The sequence below is a fragment of the Ambystoma mexicanum genome, chromosome 8, assembly GCF_040938575.1.
Source record: "Ambystoma mexicanum isolate Mex_15411 chromosome 8, UKY_AmexF1_1, whole genome shotgun sequence".
Taxonomy (NCBI): domain Eukaryota; kingdom Metazoa; phylum Chordata; class Amphibia; order Caudata; family Ambystomatidae; genus Ambystoma; species Ambystoma mexicanum.
In genome coordinates, this window is record NC_090929.1 from 622,265,930 (window position 1) to 622,286,852 (window position 20,923).

At 45.1% G+C, this 20,923-nt stretch overlaps 1 protein-coding gene across 1 annotated transcript in view; it reads right to left on the reverse strand.

Annotated features, from left to right (window-relative positions):
• Positions 1–20,923, reverse strand: part of KIF17 (kinesin family member 17) — a 1,103,253-nt gene that overhangs the window by 1,010,042 nt on the left and 72,288 nt on the right. The window contains exons 2-3 of the mRNA XM_069610326.1: positions 20,189–20,335; positions 18,706–18,807 (exon numbers count right to left, since the gene is read on the reverse strand). Of these exons, the coding sequence (XP_069466427.1) occupies positions 18,706–18,807; positions 20,189–20,335 (249 nt within the window). The remainder of the gene's footprint in view (positions 1–18,705; positions 18,808–20,188; positions 20,336–20,923) is intronic.

Sequence of the window (20,923 nt, forward strand, 5' to 3'; positions counted from 1 at the left end):
TTCGCACTGTGCTGTTCGGATAACGAGCCCTTTCTGAAGTGCTTCGTTTGATTGAGGCGCAGTGCTTGCTGGGAAGTAGCTGCGTGAGAAGGTGCCTGCGGGGTCCGAATGCCAGTCGGGTGCTCGCGAGCCGTTACGCATTAAAACCCGCCCTCTGCTGGGTCTTAATGGGCTTGCTAAGTGGTAGGGGGGAGGCAGGGCCGGCTGCCTCACGCGGGCGCGATCGCCTGCGGCCCTGACCTCTGAAATGAGGAAAAATGAAGCGGAACAAAAAAGAACGTTGCCGCGCAATAGCAAGGCTCCGCTTCTAGGAATGCTAAGCGAGAGCAAAGTTTCAGAACACGAGAGGTATCCCTTTCACTGACAATGGAAGTTCTTTCTTAACGCACGCGCGTCCTTCCAACAGTTCAAAAGTGATAATAATAATTACACAACTAAGCGTGATCAAACTATGTTCTATACAGTAAATGTGCCCAAAAGATTCACTTATCTGTGAAAGCAGCAACAAAGAAAGAGAAGTTGTGCTTTCAAGAAGTCTTACTTATAGGCAAAGCCAGTGTTAGGGAGAATTCTCTGTAAGGCTAATTTCCCAAACCTAGTGAGTCCCCCAGCAGCTTTGCTGGATTTTTGGGGTTTATTTTTTTCTCTCCTGCTAAGAGTGAGATTGTTTTGCTCCCACTCTTAGACATGATTTGAGGTGTTCCTTTCACTTTCCATGTATTTTATGGGCTATGGGGTCTTTTTCTCCATAGGGTCTCATGTGCTTTTTATGTGTGTTACACAGCACCCTCCGTGCCGTAACCCAGGGGTGTCGTAGCGACCCCCCAACATAGACTCCATACCCTGGGACTGACTACTGTCTCCCATGGCAGGTAAAGTCACCATTGGCTTTACTAGTCCCAAATTATGAACAGAAACCAGTACAAACCATCATATTGTGGACGTACTGGTCGGGGCAATTCGATTGCCCCGGGGTCTGTTGTTCGAGGGGGCACGTCTCCATCCCCCCTGATCGAGTTTTGGCTGGTGGCAGTGGATACTACTTTTTATATTCGACCGCGAATATATCTCTATGGGATTTTCCCATTGTTCGAGGCTACCAACTTTAATTATTTAATTCGTATAGCCTCGAACATACCGCCGGTTTATTTATTTAATATTAATTCACCGGTTGGTATTTTTTGCCAGAACTCGATTCTAAAATGGAGTTGGTGTTCTCTTCTGTGACTCCAACCCAAGTCGAGCCCTTTGTTCCACTTTTTGGCGGGTTTCTCCACAGAAGCCTCCAAAAGTGGTGCCACTCTGTCTGGGTACCACAGGGGGTGTGGGAGGGGGTGTAGGCACCCTGGACTGAGTTACCTTGGTAACTCAAGTCGCACTCTTGTGTGATTGGCCCAAGTGGTGAGCCGGCCGGCTCACCACTTAGCATGTTTGATTGACAGCTAGGCTGAGTGAATGGGTTTGTGCTGCATAAAAGCAGGGCTTTGGGGACTGGAACTTCAGAAGTCGCCACAGGACCTAAGAATCCGAGGAGGGAGAAGCTGAGCCGACCTGAAACCACAACACCACCGGCGGAGCCCTGCTGAACCGTCTCACCACTTTTCCGGACGACAGAGGAGATCTCCAGTCCGGAGAGTCTTCTTCCTTTGACTGGTGGGGATAACCAGTTTCGCCTTCTTTTCACCATCCTGGAGCATCTCGTGGCCGCCTTGCCCGTGCCAAGCACCCCGGCAACCGGAATACCACGGTTTACCACTACCGCGAAGAGAAGGGTAGTGCCTTGTAACCGGAGAACTCCGCGGCTGGTTTCTTCCCTGGCAGTGCAACGACCTTCATATTTCCTCCACGGCGAGACCTCTTCTTCCTCTGGACAAAACACTGACTTGCACCTACTGCCAGGAACAACTGCCCCCGCTGGAGCTTCCTTCACATAAGGTACTGTGTCCCGCCTGGCTTCCCTTGCGATAGATCGTTCGGGGTGACCGTAAAGCCTCGACTTTCTAACCTGGGCTGGCCTGGGACAACCTAGCTAACCTTTCCTGACTTTAATTTCATCCTTTTTGTGCGAACTATCTACAAGACTCTTTAGGCATAACCCCACTGTGTGAACCTGGACCCCTTCTGCTTGCTCTCTCCAAGAGTGGGCCTTGCAATTGACTTCCTTGCTCTCCAGTAGAACTCTGCCTACCCTGCCTTACTGTGGTTCTTTGAAAAAATATTGAAACTTATGTGCTTCTTTAACCCTGCCTTTTTCCCTCTCTTTCTTTACAACTTATTAGAGTGTCATCTTATGGTAAGAACTCACTTCTGTCTGAAAATAAGTGGTGTTTCTCACTAAGACTTGTCTAATAAGTGAATAGGGTTGTATATATATGATAGTGACTGTATGCTGAATTTACTTACCTCTTTTTTGCTAGTGTGAATTACAAGTGTGTTTTTAAATAAATAATCATATACTTTTACACCAAAGCTCTGGTCAGTGTTTGTTTGTACTACTATGTCTCTGTACCTATTGTGTATACTCTGCATACTGCCTAACTCTTCTTGAGGGAAGTCTGACTGCTCAGCCACAGCTACCAAGTGAATCTGTGTGCTACAGACTGCTACCAAGTGGGCTTACTGCCAAACACCTGTAGTCTTAAATTTTTTGCAGTGGTCCCTAAGGGAACTGCACAGGTTTCTGCCTAACAGCCAGGGCCTGATTAGAGAGAGGGACAGGCCAGAACTACGAGAAACCATAGGATTATGGGGATTTGTAGTTCCATAGAGACATTATACCTTAACATTAAAACTCTACCCCACTTTTTGTATTTGAGCCTTCAGAAGGGCTCGGAAAGAAACAAAAAATGTGTTGTCAAGTTTTAAGAAAGTTTAAAATGTTAAAAGTTGAAATGCTCTGAAAGCAGTAATAAAGAAGATAAAGCATAATGCTCGCCTCCTTGTCTTTAATAGAATCAAGACTACCCAGCACTCTCAGCATGGGCAATCTTCATTAATAGTGTTGACATAAATGCCAGATTGGAGGTCATAAAACCATCAATCACCTTTCTAGGGTCAACGCTCATAGAAGAAATAACTGACACAATCCAAAAATAGATGAAGAATACATCGGATGACACTGCACCAGAAATAACATTCACCCCTTCTCTAAAGAAAACAATGGCAAGATGGTTCCCACCCTACCTCAAAGCACTAAAAAAAACGAAACTGGAACAAAAATGGAGGAAAAACTATGACCAAATAAAAAAAGGAAAAATCGCATACCAAAGACAGATTCAACTATACAAAGCTGAAACACTCAAAGCCAAAAGACATTCTACAACTAACTGATCACTATCTCAATCAACACCCAGAAAGAGATGTTCTACATCATCAAAGAGCTAAGAAACCCAACAGCATGCAACAACACACCAACCGCATCACAAAAACTATGCGATGGCGTTGCAGACCACTTCAAAAACAAAATCACAAACATCCAGCAAGTCATCAAGAGCATGCCTATAATCAACAACAGCCGCGTTAACCAGCCAACAACAGAACCGTATAATAGACTAAACTGCCTCCCACCAATCTCAATAGAAAAATTGAACATCCTAGTGAGAAAAAGCATCAGAGCTGGCTCTCCAGCAGACCTGTACACACAAGACTATCCTTACCCAGAAAACACTTGCAGAATATTTCCTCTTCAACCACTCACTAGCCACAGGAACTGTGCCACAAGCCTTCAAATCAGCATACATACGAAACCTGTTCGGGGATGCTTGTGGTCTCATGCAGAAGGGATGTGACCAAGTGGTTCCAGCTGGAATGCCCCTTTGGGTTTGGTTCCAAGCCTTATTTGCATATGGTTTTTCCCTTCCCCTAATAGTCTGAAAGGCAAAGAACCATGGTCTGGAGGGTTGGCCACAGCAATGCCAGAGGTTATGATTAATTCTAAACCTTCCAGCCATCATCGCTTTTGTTTTACTGTAGTCACCCCGAGTGGGACGGGTATGCCTAGACGTGGGTCCCGTGCCTGCTGGGCCTAAAGACCCAAGCTACTGCTCACTGATGAGGCCCAACAAGAGCAAAACATGTTTGTGGATGTTTGTGGTCTCGTACAGAAGGGATGTGGGCATACATGGAGGGGCACAGAGGGCAACAGACCTGGATGTTGGGTGAGTACATGTCCAACCTCACCTGTACACGCAGGACACACCAGCGCACCCCACAAATGACAGACTGGAACCCACAAGAGAAGTACATGACTGGAGATGCAGCAGTCAATGGCCAGACCATGCAACCCCAACAGGCCGGTTAAGCACAATGCACTACAGGTATCATAGTGCAACACCACACATGCCACAGCATGCATGGGTAGCAAAGTGGTGGGCTGGGCCACCTAGGGGTGTCCAAAATATGTCTAGGGGCACGCCCGAGAGCCAGGGGATAAGGGTGAAGATGACATTGGTGACATTGGACAACAAGAACAATGACCACGGTTGACGTCCCTTCACAGTAAAACCACAAAATGCTACACAAATACCTAGTTGCCTCAAACATACTCAGCTGTCCTGAATAGCCTGCTGAGGCCCAGAAACGCCTAGTGTGAGCTGAGCAGGGTGCGTAATGCCCCCCTGCCGTGACCACAAAAGCTGGGCTACCAGTGCAAGGGTGAAGCCTGTGGGGAGTCAAGGACGCAGGGAGTTGGCGTCCGGCATTGCCTGGGTGCCCTGGAAGCCCTGCCTGCAGCCTCGTTGTAAGCCCCACCCCCTACCATGACTACAAAAGCTGAACTCCCCACGCGAGGGTGAAGCCGCAGGTAGTTAAGGGCTCAGGGTGTTGGCGTCCCATAGGGGTTTTTGTGAACCCGAGGGGGGCATGTACCACCAGACAACCTGAATTCTACCTCAATTTCCTTTAATCCTCTCATCCCTTCTTGGACACAGGGTGAGGCACCTTTCTGGTTGGCGCTGAACGTTGCTGTGGACAATGTTGATGTTGTTGTTGCCTGTCTTTTAGCCCACTTCCATTCTGTTTCCATGCGTGCCTGGTGGGGGGCTCATAAGGAAGGTAAGGAAGGTAACAAGTGTGATCAAAAGATCAGAAGAGACTTACACCACCAAGAACTATGATGAGTCCTGGTTAATCCATTACATGCTGTTATTGGCTGGTTAATCTTTGTTTTGGTGGAACTACATAACCCATAGTGCATGAATGCTGTCGGGGATAACGCCATTATTATGTTAGCCGGACCCAGAAAGGCCCCTTAGGGTGCGCTCGTGTCCGCATATGACTCTGAGACTGGTATTATACCTGACCCCTGTATTGGGCTTGGACCGCGCTCAAAGAGGAAAATACTAACGCTTAGGAGAAAGAAGAAAACATTTGACTTACTAATTTCAGGTCTGCCAGGTGTTGCTGACATGGGGGTCTTAAGCCTAACAGACACAGCTAGTGCCAGTACAAGCACCTTTGACGGCGCACATTGCTTATTGAGGAGATCCAGAGTTCTTGGGTTCCCCCAGTGTCTCCACCAGTTTGGCCTACAGAAAGGGAGGGGCCATTAATTGACATTTTGGACATTACTGTGGCTGCTAAAAATCCTCATATCACAGTATATCCAACCACAGTTAATCTGGGCTTTGGGTCTTGGGGGGAGGAGTGGAGTCTGCTGACTGTCATCTCACCCCCCAATCTAAACAGATTCACCCACTGTGTCTGGGTGGGACCCCTAGCGTGCCTAGCACAGTTGTCCCTGACTTAACACCTGCCACTATGGGTAGTGGTGGTGGTGAGATCACAAGTCAGTCAAACTCGATTCATGTAATTAAGGATGCCCCCTTACCTGTGGTGACTAATAGTATCCCAGAACCATGTGAATTAATGGAACATGAGGTTGGGGTTACACTGGAAGTGGGGGGCTGCCATCTCTGACATTATTTCTGGTGGGCTACGGAATAAGAATTCGAGGGCTATGAGTCCTGAAAATAACCTCACGCCCTGCCTTCCTCCGCCAGGCGCCTCCAACCCCTTGAGACCAAGAACCTTTTCCATTAGTGACATTCCTATCCGGGCGGGACGTTCTGATTGTGGCTGAACCTGCAAACAAGTTTTCCAAGAAATAGCGGAGATCAAAAGGCTATTATTGACCCTTATTGAAGCCCAAGGGAGAGGATAGGATACGCCCCTGGTCTATTAGAAGCCACAGAAGCCACAGACCAGTGTAATCTACTGGAGGAGCCTGAAACATATGCAAAGATCCCCTTGTTGACGGAATGAACACTGGTTCCAATGTAGACGTTGCCATCATTGTTCCCCAGGCCCCAGTACACTGCGTGCCTTATGCATCTCCAGCAAAGATGGGGAATCGAAATCAGCAGCCCGCCCGGCAGCCGCCGCCCAAAGAATCGAACAAGCCATCTAGCCCAAACAGCATTCATTTAACAAGGGATACTAGGGCTTCTAACAATGTAGGGAACAAAGGCCCTAATGATATCCATAATAATGTTCCCAGATTTGTAACTGGAAAAGGTTCAACTAACAGTAAGAAACATGGGAGCCAAAGGAGAGGTATAGAATACCTACATAGGGTCCCGAAACTGAAACCCAAGCAAAGAGAACCAAGGGATGCGCTCCTGAATAAATGTCTACACTGGCTTTGTACATCAAGGGACTGCAGTTTTTTTTTTTTTTTTTTTTTTTTTATTGTAAAACTTCAACTTGATATTTTCGTATCATGTTTTTGTTACATTTCCGAAAAAAAAAGAAATAAATTCTACTTCATCTATCTCCGCCGTGGGTATTCTTATTTGGATTTAACAGTGAATGTTGTAATTTAGGGTAACACATTTTTTATGGTACCACAGTTACTGGAGAAGAGCAGCCACCAAGAGGGCGGAACTTTCAGATATTGGCGTCCTTCAGTTGGGTACTGACTTTAGGGCTTCATCAAAGAAGTTGATGAGGTTGCAAGAGAGCTTGATATTATGACCTGCTGTTGCGTGATCCCACCAATCATCGGGTTTCTCAGATTGTGTTTTGAATTCATTTAAATGCACCTCACGAAGATCTGTCAGCATTGGGCACAGTATAGCAAGGTGCTTCAGAGATTCAACTTCTGTGGTTTTGCAAAAGCGGCAGTAATTATTTGCTGTTCCATTATTCTTTTGCCTCCAGAGCGTCTCATTAGTATTTAAAGCGTTCAGTCGCAGCCTTAGAAATTGTGCCCTGTGGTGGCGAGATGGACAGTTTGTGAGGTATTTTGGTTGAAAATTCAGTTTAACTTGACTTCTGGAAGTGGGCAGGGTTGATTTAAGGGCTAGGCGGGTATTGTAGGTTGTGATCCAATCCCATTCCGCTATCTTCTTCTTGGCATGTTGTGGGCGCTTGACTAGCTCTTCCTCCGATATGCCTGCGTCAGCCATGATAGAATTTAGTTTGAGCTTCCATGTCTGAATGAGGACATTGTCGGTGGTTTTCAGCCCCAGCTTAAGGATGTTATAAGCTGGGATGGTAGAGCTGAGTAATATTTTACGCAAGGTAGATAGAGACTTCCAGACAATTGTCATATACATGGAATTTAAGGCTAGCTCATATCTCAGAGCCGACATGGGGATTTGATTCGGAAGGCTCAGGACACGTTTCCAAAACTTTCCCTCCAGTTGGCACCATAGGTTGTGGTTGATATTCAGGGCTGCTTCACTGCCAAAAGTAATAGTTGGGATTACTTTTTGAAGATAGAACGTTACTACGGGAGCGATAGAAAATTTCCCGTAGTCAGTGTTTATTTTGGCAGCTTGGATACTCAGGATCTTTATTTTGTCCTTCAGATCACCGGTCCATGCAGCTTCGCAAACCGAGTCATTGACCATTACTCCAAGGTAGCGAATAGACTTGACAACATTTAGCACTTTTTTTTCTATGTGCCATTTGAAAGACCTGTCTTTTTTTGATCTACCTTGGCCAATGCACATGATTTTTGTTTTCTCTGTATTTAGATAGAGTTCGTTAAAGGTTAAAAACTCATGCAGGCGAAGAAGAAGATGTTGAAGGCCAATTTGGGTTTGATCAACCAACACTATGTCATCCGCGTATACCAGGTAATTAATGAAGGTTCCGTTTAGTTTGGGTGGAAAACAATGAACAGACTTTAGCCACTCGGGTAAGTCAGCTATGAAAAGTTTAAAAAGGTCTGCTGCGAGGGGGCAGCCTTGTTTGACGCCTTTAAATGTTCTTATTGGATCTGTAAGATCGCCTTGTGAGTTGATTCTGACTTGGATGGACGTATTGGAGTGTAAGGCGATGATGGGCTCTAACAGAGACTCTGGGCAATGCCACAGACGTAGTTTTGCCCATAGTTTGGTCCTATTTATGACGTCAAATGCTTGTCGAAGATCGACAAACGCCAGGAAGATTCGTTTTTTCGCCTCCATCGCTGACAGCTTTAAAAATGATAGTATTGTCAGATTCACATCAGTCCCCACATTTTTCGTGAACCCTGTTTGGCGATAGTCAAGTTTTCCTGTTGAAATTGCCCAATTCACCAGCTGTTGGCGCAAAAAGGATCCGAATACTTTCCCAATAGTATCTAGAAGGGTAATCGGGCGATAGTTCGAAGGGTCGGCTCGACATCCCTTCTTATATATCGGAACTACAATAGCCCTGCTCCAAGAGGAAGGCAGTTTCTTGCAGCTTGTAATTCGAAAAAACAGCTCATGAATAAATTTCGCCCAGTGTATACTGTGTTTTTTGAGCATGAGATTTGATATTTGGTCTGGCCCAGCGGCTCTTGAATTTTTCAACTTGGAGATTGCATGTTCAATCTCTTTACAAGAAGGTATGATGTCCCAGGTAGAGAGTGTCACGTCAGGCTGCGGGGGATCTTCAGACTCAGATTTTTCGTACATTAAGGTAAAGTATTCGCGCCATTTGTCGCCGGTGATTTCATTAGAAATTGCTGGCGATGATTTGGAGCGACCCTTATTCAAGATGGCCCAGATTTCACGGGTATTTTTCTGTACAAGAAGTTTTAACATCGTTTCTGCTCGATCTTGATCAATGATGGTTGAGTGTGATCTTAGCCAGTTTCGATAGACTTGTCGTCGGGCCTTGATCTTCATTGCCTTGCAGCGTAGATCGCACGACTCTCTTTTAATTTGCCTGAGATCTTTCCTTAGTAGTTTTTTTGCCAGACTGATTTCAGAACTATATAGATGTTTCGGGAGTGATCCATACGTTCTTGAGTTGGAAATTATTTTACTGTGGTCCATCAGCAGATGTGTATATTCTACTGTCTCAGATTCGTTTGCACTGTGGCATAGATTAGCGATAGCTGAACCATTGATTACTAATCGATTGCCTGCTGCATTTGTTTGTAATTGAATAGAATATTTGTCTGGCGTTTTGCAGAGTTCTTCATGCCAAACAAGCCGCAGCAGGTTATGATCGCTAGATGGCATTGGCCGTACTTTGAGGGAAGAAACCTTGTCGAAGAGGTCCGCCGAGGCCCAAATATAGTCGAGGATGTTTGTTCGAGCCATGCTATGCCACGTCGGATTTGCAGGAGAGTCGCCCTTTGTTGTTCCATTTAGCATCTGGCAGTTGCGTGCCAGAAGTTCCTTTGACCAAGTTTGGCCTCGCTTAGCTACTTCAAGGTCCGGGAGCCGGACATTTAGTTTAGTAAGTGGATCATATTTAAACCAACTGCAGTTGAGGTCGCCGCAGATAAGTACAGAAACATTGTTGTGTTCTACAAAAGTGTGATCTATTTCATTCAATACTGACTGAATGAAAGATGTTGAAGAGATCATGGCAGGATTCCAGTATCCATTTATTATTAGAAGATGGGAGACGGTGGCTCTTAGTGAAAGTTTGAGCAAAGTACTTTGCACGAATGGGTTAGGGTTCGTGGAACTAAAGAGCGACCACCAGTTCTGGATTTTCAAAAGAGTTAACAAGCCTGCAAATGGTCTGCCCTTTGGGTTCTTTCTAGCTGGATTTATCAGCGTAACGAATCCATCACGAGTCGGGGGATCCCGTAGCCATGTTTCCTGTAGACATAACGCAAACACATTTGCCAAGGATTCTTGGAAAGTGTTAAACAAGTGCGTGAATCCTCTCGTGTTCCATGACAGTAGAATCAGTGTCTTTTGTTTGACGTCGGCTCATTGTTGTTTGTATGGTCCATTTGGGAATCGTTTTGCGTTATTGGCTCTTCTTTCAAATGATTGATGCGTGGCAGCGTCTAAAATGTCGGGTGATGAAACTAGCGATTGGCGCACAGCTTGACGCCTGGCGGTGCCGTTACTTGCTTCATGGTCACGATTTATCTTGGAAGATGAAGCGCCTCTCATTGTGAGAGGTTCAAGAGTGAGATCAAAGCCGTAAAGTAGGAGATCTTCAGTTGCTTGAAGTAGCATATTTCTTACCACCGTCGATGAAATATGAAGAATCACTTGGTCGGAAGACGCTTCTGTTATATATTCCACAATTTTGATGTCGTCTGACGAGATGGCTCGCAGTGGAGGTATACATGCGAACAGTTTTAGGATGTTTCCTCTATTTAGGTTGACTTCGTTGCCGTCTGAGTGGATATTTTGGAGACGGAGTTTCCACTTACTAGTTTGAGGCTCAAAATTGGCAGGACCGGGAGCGCGCTGCATTGGAGGCAGGCACAGTTTTAACTGATTCGACGTGTATTTAGGATTTAGCCTACAACTTAATAGTTGCTGGGCTTTCCTCTTTATTGAGGGTAAAATTTGTCGGGCATTGGTCCTTGATTGTGCGATCTTCGATGTTTTATTTATTTCTAGCTTCTCTTCCATTGATGGTCCGGTTGATATTACAGCTGGAGCTACAAGAGAAGCATTGATGGAATTCTCAAAATCAGCTGAGTAGGTCGATAGGTCACACAGGTCAACGGAGGAATCTTGAGAACCGTTTATAGTGGAAGCATCGTTGGAGGCTATGCGCCGTCGTTTTATTGAGGTCCTTAAAGGACTCGGTCTAGCACCTGTAGATATTGATGGTGCATTGTTTGAAGGTTTTATTAAATTCGCTGAATGAACATGCCGAGTAAACAGGCTTGTCTTTTTGGGGGTTGTTAGATTCCTTATAAATTTTTTTTTTTTGATTTGCTGTTTTTGTTTAGGGTGAGTGCTTTTTTTGTTAGAAGGCTCTGCCTCTTGTCCGGCAGGCTTTTTCGGATAGGTTTCGACGTTTGTAATGATGGTTTTTGCTGGCCCTTTGAATATATTAAATGAGTTCACTAATTTGGAGGTTTGTACCGGTACATGTCCTTGTAACGAGATTTCTTTTATTGTGAGGCTGCTTGTTTGCGGGACTGGTCCCTGCATTTCCGAGGTTGGAACAGGAGTGTCATAAGAGGGCGCCGGAAGGCTTATTGTTGGATCGCACAGCGATGGTTCTTTTCCGAGTGTCGCAGGTGCAGTCGAAACTTGAGAGCGGGGGGGATCTTGATGGATTTTCTTGTTTCTTGCAAGGGTCTCGGGAGGCCAGGGTTGTATTTTTTCGCATCCATTTCACGGCGTCCAGCAAGCCTTCCATTAGAGAATCGTTTTGACAGTGATGACGAGCAGCGAGATCACTCAGCCTGTCTTGCCATCGCGCCGCATTTTCATTATTTGTTGTCATTTGGGCTTGAAGGAAGCACGAAAAGTGTTCAAGTTTATCGAGTTTTGCCGTTAGGTTCGAGATGGCAGCTCCTTGGTCACTTATTGATCCTATCAATGATTCAAAAATTTTGGTGAATGGAGCTAAGGCAACAGCCGAGGCAGCTAAGACGTTGTTATGTATCTGAGAAAGTGCTTCGGGTGAGATGCCAAACGACTGAGGTGCGGAGTCTTGGAGGGACAAGAAGCCAACAGAATTGTCTAAGTTGTAATGCGGATTAAAAGTGGTAAATATTTTTGCAGAAATCGTCGGATGAGCTTCTTCACCGAACTGAGGTGGCCTTGGGTGTGGGGTACTTGCATTCGGCGTTGAATTTTCACCTACAGGAGGTATGGCGGAGGTGCATTTAGCTTTTAGCTCGGCGACTCTTTGCAGGCGACTTGCCCGAGCAATCGCACTCCGATCGCATGGAATGGGGAGTGGATTGAGTACGGGGGCCAGTGGCTGAGGGGTGCTAAGTGGCTGAGTCGCGCTGAGCTGGTCCTTTGCACTCGAGATAGAGGAGCGACCAACGTCTGGCGCTTGACATGCCAAAGCGCTATCGTTGTCAGATCCGGTGCATTCAAAGGCTGTTCCTATAGCAGTACGACCTGCTATTTTTAGATTAAGAGGAGCAGTTCGGGAATAAGTTGGATTGGTGGTGACCAAGAAACGTGAGATATTATCAGGGGCCATCATTGAATTTACGGTACTGGCCAGTGCGCTCTTGGGGCCACGCGACTGAACCGGAAAGTGACAAGCGCTTCCCTTCTGTGATAGAATATCATTGTCTGTGGGGCGACAAGTCAGCTTCACAGTTGGCGTAGAAGGTCGTTTATTGTCCAGAGCTTGTTTGGGAAATAAATTGTTCGTCGCAAGGTTTCCCGACTCAAGATTTGGAATTGTTAACAGTTCTTCATCGGTCACTAAGTGTGACAAGATACCTTTGTCTGTGGAAAGACCAGCAACATTCATAGAGTTGTTGTTGTGAAATGGTGTAGTTGCCATTATGGCCGGTTGCGTCGTTCGTGGTGTTTCAGATGTCTTAACATCGAGCCGAGGCGCCGGAATATCCCCTAACACGTTCATCGAGTTCGGTGAGTCCACCTTGCTCGCTCTGTTTGCAGATATGTCTGTATTATTGACAAGTAAGATTTCATCATTAGATGCTGGATTGTATTCTAAATTAATGGAGAGGAGTCTCGATGAATCAGGATTGTCTGCCTGTGTTGCTGAGGCATGAGATGGAACGATGAGTAATGCAGGTGGAGTTAGAGCATCAGTCTGTGCGCATTGCTCTTCGAGAGATATCAAAACTAGGGGGTCTGAAGAGCTGCAAGCTTCTGTTGGTAGTGACTCCTTTGGAGCCATAAGTGCACGACCTGTAGCTTTGCTTACCTTTGTGCCGGCTGCAGCTTTCATCATCGACCAGGGATTTGTAGAGCGCCGTTGCTGTAAGGATTTTTTTCGGGTCTGGGGTCCGTCTGCCGAGGGTGGTAGCCTCTGCCCTTTGAAGGCCGGCCCGAGTCACGTGATGGGGTCACGTGCCGGTGTTGCCACGCCTCCTCCAGGAAGCGTGTAGAGCAGCGTTCGCAGCAGGAGCAGGAGCAGGGAGCAGCAGAGGATTCCCAAGTGCTTTTGTGGTAAGTTCCACGACTGCAGTTTTGTGACTCGGGATGCCATAGTGAACTGCTAAAGATTGCACCACGAGGGTGACCCCACTGGTGACTCGGTTAGGATTGAATTTAGGGAACAGGGTAATGGTTTATTGGGTAGTTGCGGGAACCATGGCTGGAATATATCCAGCACAATTTTTATTAGCTCCTATCCCCTCCATGGCAGCATGTGCCCTCCCTGAATTTCTAACTTTAATTCTGTTCTTTCGGGTGCCAACTTAATTCCATTGGGGGAAAAGGCCCATGGGCAACTGTTATGGAACAGGACTTGGGAATCTAACAATCTTGAAGGGTAATGAACGGCAGCCTACATTACTGTGACTGATTGCCCTTTTTACTAATAATGGGCCTCATTCCGAGTATGGCGCTAGGGGATTAACGGCACCGGTAAGGATGCTGGTGCCGTTAACCCCCTACCGCCACATTCCGAGGTCCCTTAGTGGGTCCCACCAGGAACGGCTGGTCTGACCAGCCGTTCTTAGCGGGACCCGTTAAGGGACCAGGGAGCAAATAACGGGCCTGCTATTAGCGGGCCAGTTATCTTGCACCTTCCCCATTCTCATTGACCCCTATGGGGGCTCGAATGGGAATGGGGAATGGTTTTCTGAATGGGGACTTACCGGGTCCTCCAAGGTTGGAATGACCCGGTAAGTCCCCATTCAGAGACACTAGACCCGGACCCAGGTTTGGAGGCAGCCATGGTGCTAGTAGCACCATGGCTCCCTCCAAACACGGAATGACCCCCAATGTATATGATTTGTTTCGTATTGAGATAGGATGTACTTTGATGGCCTTATGGCCGAATAAAGTTATTTTGATTGATTGATTGATTGATTGGATGATATACTGCCAAACTGAAACTGAGGGACATGTCCCTTGCATTTGACATGGCATGCACTCAGTTCCCCATGCAATCTACTCCATCATGGATGCCACACAGACGACCTGCACATGTAACCCAGACTCCCATCAGGGACTATGCATGGGAGCAATGCACAGGCCCAAACCTCCCACTGTGGCATGCTGCCCTGTCAGTCAAAGACCCTGAAAGCAATCAATCAATCAAACTTTTATTCAGCATAAAAACCTTTATGTACATTTCACACATTTCATAAGACAATAATACGGAAAAATATGTTGTTGCCGATTATGCTTAAAATATAATTGACATAAAAGACCTTCTATCAAAGAAAAAACATTTCCCAAAGTTCATAAAAGATTTTTGTTGCCGATTATGCTAAAATACAAATTACATTAAAAGAAAACTAGGTAAAAGAGGACATTTTCACCCAAACTTCATAGGACAGACTATAAATAAAATGAGGTTTTTGCTACCAATCGTCTAAACAAAAACCAAAACAAACCCAGATATTAAAATTGATCAAGTTTGATCATATGCCGCTGTTGAAAAGAAGGTACCAAAATCAATATGTAAGTTGGAGCGGGAGCAGATTCATACTATAGTGGGCACATAGTGCCACTCCCAAGTCGCCTCATGCTAGTTGCAGGGTCATGGGCAAATCAACATATGATGTGTCATGGTCTCTTTTGCTGCCCCACACAGAGGACATGCCACGGACCCCATGTCTGATCAAGTTTTTGTAAAGGATGCAGTTTGAAATATCCCAAGCCTCAGACGTGCACATAAAGATCTTACGTAGGCCGGGGTGATTTTAGCAAGGTATATGTTGGACCTGGGCGTCATTGGACACATGAGATATCTCGCCCTATTATTTATTGGGACGCTGCTGTTGCCTCAAGCTGCTCTCTTGCTCTTATTTGTGCATCTTTTTTTAACATCTTTTTTTGTATAAAAGAAGTTTTATATAAAAGAGTACATGCTGGAGCCAATTAAGTTCTGCCCTCCAAGTGTTCCCATAATCCTGTTTTTCCTAAATCAGCGAGAATATTCTTCACATGTGAGACCCATTTTGAACTTTTTCCTTCATCCGATAACATTAAATAGGTCAGAGCACCCCGGTAGTTCTCTAAACTCTTAAGAGCCTTAACCAATATAAAGCAGGCTTGGGGGCAACCAGGTCTCCAACAGGGCTAACATCTAGTTCCAAATAGACCAATGCTGATGGAGCACTGTTGGGAATCGTAACCTTTGGTTTTTTTTAGAAACTTATGTTCAAGTATATCCAACTTCCCTGTATTTGCATAGCGCCACAGCTCAGCACCATAGGTGCATGCAGGTAAAGCCTGTTTCTTATATAAATCCAATGTGGGCGATAGTGCACAACTGCCATGGCTGGCAAAATAAGATTTAATAGCCATGCTATAATTCGCCAACGTTTTGCCCGGATTTTCAATCTGAGCTGTCCATCCTCCCGACTCTTGGAACCTGACTCCTGAAAGCAATGAGTGTTGGCTGTCAGCTGTGTGCAAGTAGTAACATGTCAGACTGAACACCCCCCTGAGCACTGCAATCCACATGCAAAGACTGGAATGTAAAACAGTGTAGTGCAATGACACATGGATCAGGCATGCACAAACTGTGTACTGAGATGCTGCTGAAACAAGCAACACATCTGCAGATCATCATGAGTCACACATGTCTTTCACCCTTGTAGGTGACTCCGGATACCTGCAGCCTTCGTGGCTGATGACCCCTCTGAGGAATCCCCAGATGCCATAGGAAGTGGCATACACCAGGGCACATGTGAGGACTAGGGTGACCATTGAGGGCACCTTTGGCCTGTGGAAGGCCTGCTTCAGATGTCTACACCGATCTGAGGGTGCGCTAATGTACAGGCACGACAAGGTGGGACAGATTGCCTTGGCCTGTGCAATGTTAAATCTGATCACCTTAACTCTCTCTTAATGGATGGTTTTTCACTGAATTTCAAGGGTTTAATATGGCTTAGTTTCCCCAGGTCCCACTAGCCATGGCCTTCTTCCATGACCACTGTACATGTTGTACCAATAGTTTTCTTTTGGGTCCACTAGCCATGGCCAGTGGTCACGGCCGAACATGTTGAATATTTTCTTGATGTCTCACTAGCTATGGCCTTTGGGCGTGATGTTTGTACGTGTTGCACCAATATATGTTTCTTTTGCATCACCTAGCCTTGGCCATTGGCCATGCCACATGAGTAATTTGTTACCAAGCACCCATTGCCCCCTGCCCAGTAGATGTAGGCACTGCAGATGTTAAACCTTATTTTCTAACTCCTTGTTCCCACGATAATTTCACAGTAATCGGTTTTAAAAAAGAAATTCCTGCGGTAGAGTGGCAGATCGCCGATTCCCGCGATAACAGGAACAACTGCTCAGAATTAAAAAGCCTTCCATGTCCTCACAGACACTCAACATGTGTCCCCCTTCTTTTTTCCAGGTGCCCTCACTCCACTCAATTGCTTTTTCCCCTCCCTAGCCCTCTCACATTACCCCATACCACTCATTTCTTCGTATGACGTACATTCTTTTCTGAGTGCGTCTTGCAGTGTTGCTGCTGTAATCTTGTGAGATTCACAGTCTTCCCCTGATAAACCAAAAGTTTTCTGCCCACAACAGGCTCCCAAGCGCACCCCAAATGCCCCAACTTCACATGGTGTCTTCTTTCCCACTCCCGTCCTCTATACTGATGTGATTGCTATTGCTATTGGTATTAATATAGCGCCTACGGCCAGGCCATCTAAGTGCTGTTGTTCAAAACAGTCAGTGTTCGCCTGGGAGTAACTACATAAACAGAAGAGTTTTGAATCTCTTTCTGATGCTGAGAACGTTATTAGACTCTGTAAGGTTTTGATGTCATCCTTTTTGCTCCTCCAAATAGCATTTTGAGTTCTTTAATTTGCGGCTTCTCCCAGTAATATTGCAGGAATCACTTGCAATGAGCAAAATAAATTGTGATTTTTCATTTCTGAAAAGTCTTACAGCCTCTCTGCTGCAAAGCACCAAGACCGATATAAATTAGGGTGTTAAGGAGGCATCCCGTTCTGTGTCGGTTATTTTAAAAACTACTGGATGGATTTATCCCACACCAGTCAAGGAAATGAAGTCAACACTGTGTGGCCAAATAGTTTCTTATTTGAATCAAATATGCCAAGTGGTTTTCATGCTACGGCTGTTCAAAAACTGCACTATTTCTCTACAGGAAAATGACAGGAGTAGGATGAAAACCGTGTTTTTATATTTTCTTAATAACTTCTTCATTTTTTCACAAATTGTTCTCAACATTTCTAGTTTGGGGGCGGGGGGACCATGAAAACCTTTTTGTTTGGAAAATGTCATCCAAATCCATCCAGCAAGTCAAACGTTATTAGCCTCGCTCAGCTTCTCTGCGTCAAAGCACCAAGGCTGATATAAAGGTTTTAAAGATCAGGGGACACCCACTTCTCTGTCGAATATTTTAAAAACTACTGGATGAATTTAGACTAAACCAGTCAAAGAAATTACATCAATGCTTTGTGCCCAAGTCGTTTCTTATTTGGTGCAAATCTGCCCAGAGGTTTTCGCAGTATAGGTGTTAAAAAAACGCACTTCTTTGCTATAGTAAAACAGCGATTTTTTCTTTCTGAATAACTTCATCATTTCTTAATGAATATTTCCAAAAATGTACCGTCGGGATGGGGATGGCAGGCGAGCGGGCGGAAGACAAACTTTTTGTTTGGAAAATATCAGCCAAATCCATCCTGCAAGTCAAAAGTTATTAGCAACAGAATGTTCACATTTCCAGTTGATCAGGTCACTCTTTTCACTAAGGACTATCATGCCATACATGTTTTCCAAGACAAGAAGAAAAGATCTAGAGAGGGTGAATATAAGCCATGTGTGATGGTAAACAATAATTAGGAGAAAATCCAAGGCTTTTATGGACAACAGTGATAATTCCAAGATGACGCCAACAAGTACAAACAAACATGAGACTGAAAGATGCCGAACCAGCCATTCGAGGAACGACAGCAAAGAAAGGACTGCTATACCTGTATGCACTGAATGCACCATAAAAATAACTGCAACATGATGGCACACACAACTCTGACAAAGCAAAATGGCGAAACGCCTTAGTTGTTTTTTGTTTGGCACGCCGGTTATGGCCTTTGGCCAATCAGGTGCTCGGGGTGTACGTCACAGGAACTCTGTACCCCATCAGAGGTGTTCCCTTATTCTCCACCTAACTGTTGACCTTTAATCAAGCCTATGCAAAAAGGATGAGCATTCTCATCCTTAGCACTTAAGGGGTTAAGAGTTGATTAAGATTCCCATCAAAAGATTCTGCCTTGCTATTCACTTTTAGATGCTACTCCATTTCTTCTTCTAAATAAATCCTCCTTCTTCACATATCCATATCTTATCATCAACTACATCCTCTTCCCCACCTTCATTTTAGACATACATCACTCTCACAGGTATTCGTTCATGCACTTACCTCCAGTTTCTGTTTGGTGTCCTCGCCCAGAAGATCCCGAATTTCCTCATTGTAGATCTCCAGGTAGGAAGCCCTGACCAGGAACTTTGTGTTCTCGGCACACTGTTGAAAGTCAAGATCAAAGTCTTGTCATTTTCAATTCTGAACAACGCCCTACCTTCCAGACTCCACCAGAGGACTACCAAACACATTATGCCATCCACCTTTCTCGTATTAATGGTGTATGTGTGAAGAGAGTGTTTGTCAGAGGTCACAGAACCAGAGCAATTGACCTTACAATCCCCATGAATCCACTGATTAAACAGAGAATTGAAGGTAAAATAGTGGCCAATCCAGGGTGAATAGGTTAGCCACATTCAAAACCCGACCAGTACTTGGCAACTCTAGCAATCCTCCTAACAAGTGCCCATTTCGATTGCTGGCTCTCAGTGGAGCTTGCTCCTGACTACCAGGGAATAGACAGGGACCACCATTGCATCTTACATAAGCAGGAGCTGGATGCCAGATAGAAACCTTGTGACAAACGAGACAAATGTGTAAAACTCACTTCTGCAGCTCCAGAACGCTGCTCACTTGGCACACTGCCACTACCTCTACAACAAGTTCGAACAAAGACATTGGGCCTCATTACGAAGTGGGCGGAATGGGTTTAACGGCACTGGTAATGGTGCCGGTGACGGTAAACCCATTCAGCCCTATTTCGAGGTTCCCTTTCGGGACCCGCTCAGAACGTCTGGTCAGACAAGACGTCCTTTGCGGTCCCACAAGGTGACCAGGGAGCTAATAACGGGCCTGTTATTAACGGGCCCGTTACTAGCTCCATCCCCATTCCCATTGAGCCCTATGAGGGCTCAAATGGGGATGGGTTTTTTGAATGAGGAATTACCGGGTCCTCCGAGGTTGGAATGACCCGGTAATTCCTCATTCAAGGAACCAGGACACGATTTTGGATGCAGCCATGGCACTAATAGCACCATGGCTACCTCCAAACTCGTAATGAGGCTCACTGTCAAGCTTAGCCCTTACTGTACCCAATAAAGTGTATCACTTACTGTATTTATACTTTTGGTATATAGTAGTGTGCAGTGACACCATACACTTGAAATAGGACTTTAAAACATGGCTAAATAAATATTGGCTTTCACTACTTTCCAGGTCTTGTTTCAGATCTCTGGTACTTACAAAATTAAAACTGTTAACAGATGTTTTTTATGCAACCTTCTTCTGCACATTAGTCTGTCAAAATCCAGATTTGAAGCCAAGTACCATTCCTGACCTAGAATCTAACAGGACTATTCCAGGCAGTGTGTACAAACATGTTTCCACACTGTACACACAAATCACAGACAAATACGTTTGTATTTGAGAGGAGAGATTGTAAGAGAGTCAGGTACAACATATTGAAAAATACTCAATGTTGCTTAGGGTTACAATTTGGATATACAGTGTGATACCAATGACACTGCTGCCACCCGCTCCTCACCTGGATGCTCTCAAAGATGTGTTCGAAGGCTCTCGGAATGATGCCCCTCTGAGTTGGTGGATCTGGGATCCCCTGCATACTAAACGACTTCCCACTGCCAGTTTGTCCATATGCAAAGATGGTGCCATTGTAGCCCTCTGTGACCCCCTGTAGATAGAACAGGAATTATCACACAAAATTACAGGAGGTGCAACAAGACTCGTATGCTGCTGGATGAAAATCTTAATGGCTCACTGCTGTGAATTATAATATGAGAAAGCAATTGTGAATTAGAACACGTCAATACACATTTAAGACATTTGTTATGGTGTGGTGCAGTTTCTCAAGAAACAATCAGGCAGAACAGCATTATCAGTGGTATCAACTTAATCACCCTGAACGTTTTTCACAAATATGAAGAGGGCACTAAACACATGAAACTAAGCAATACTAAAAACATCTCATAAATCAATCTGGCACAAGTTAAAATAATTTCTAATTAATAAGGCATCTCACAATCATTTCATAACAGCAAAAACAGACAGAGACCTGAAACAAACATCACAGTTGTGTATAAAAAAGGGGGCTTCTAACACATAAAAACATATGGTGGCATATCTGACAACCAGGTCCCGCATTATTTCCCTAACTGTATTACTAACAGAGGATCACTATGGCTACTCTATGGGGAGCCTTTAAACAAGGTCTATGTATGTCTTGAGGTGAACCAATGCACCTATAGGGCTTTGCAGACAC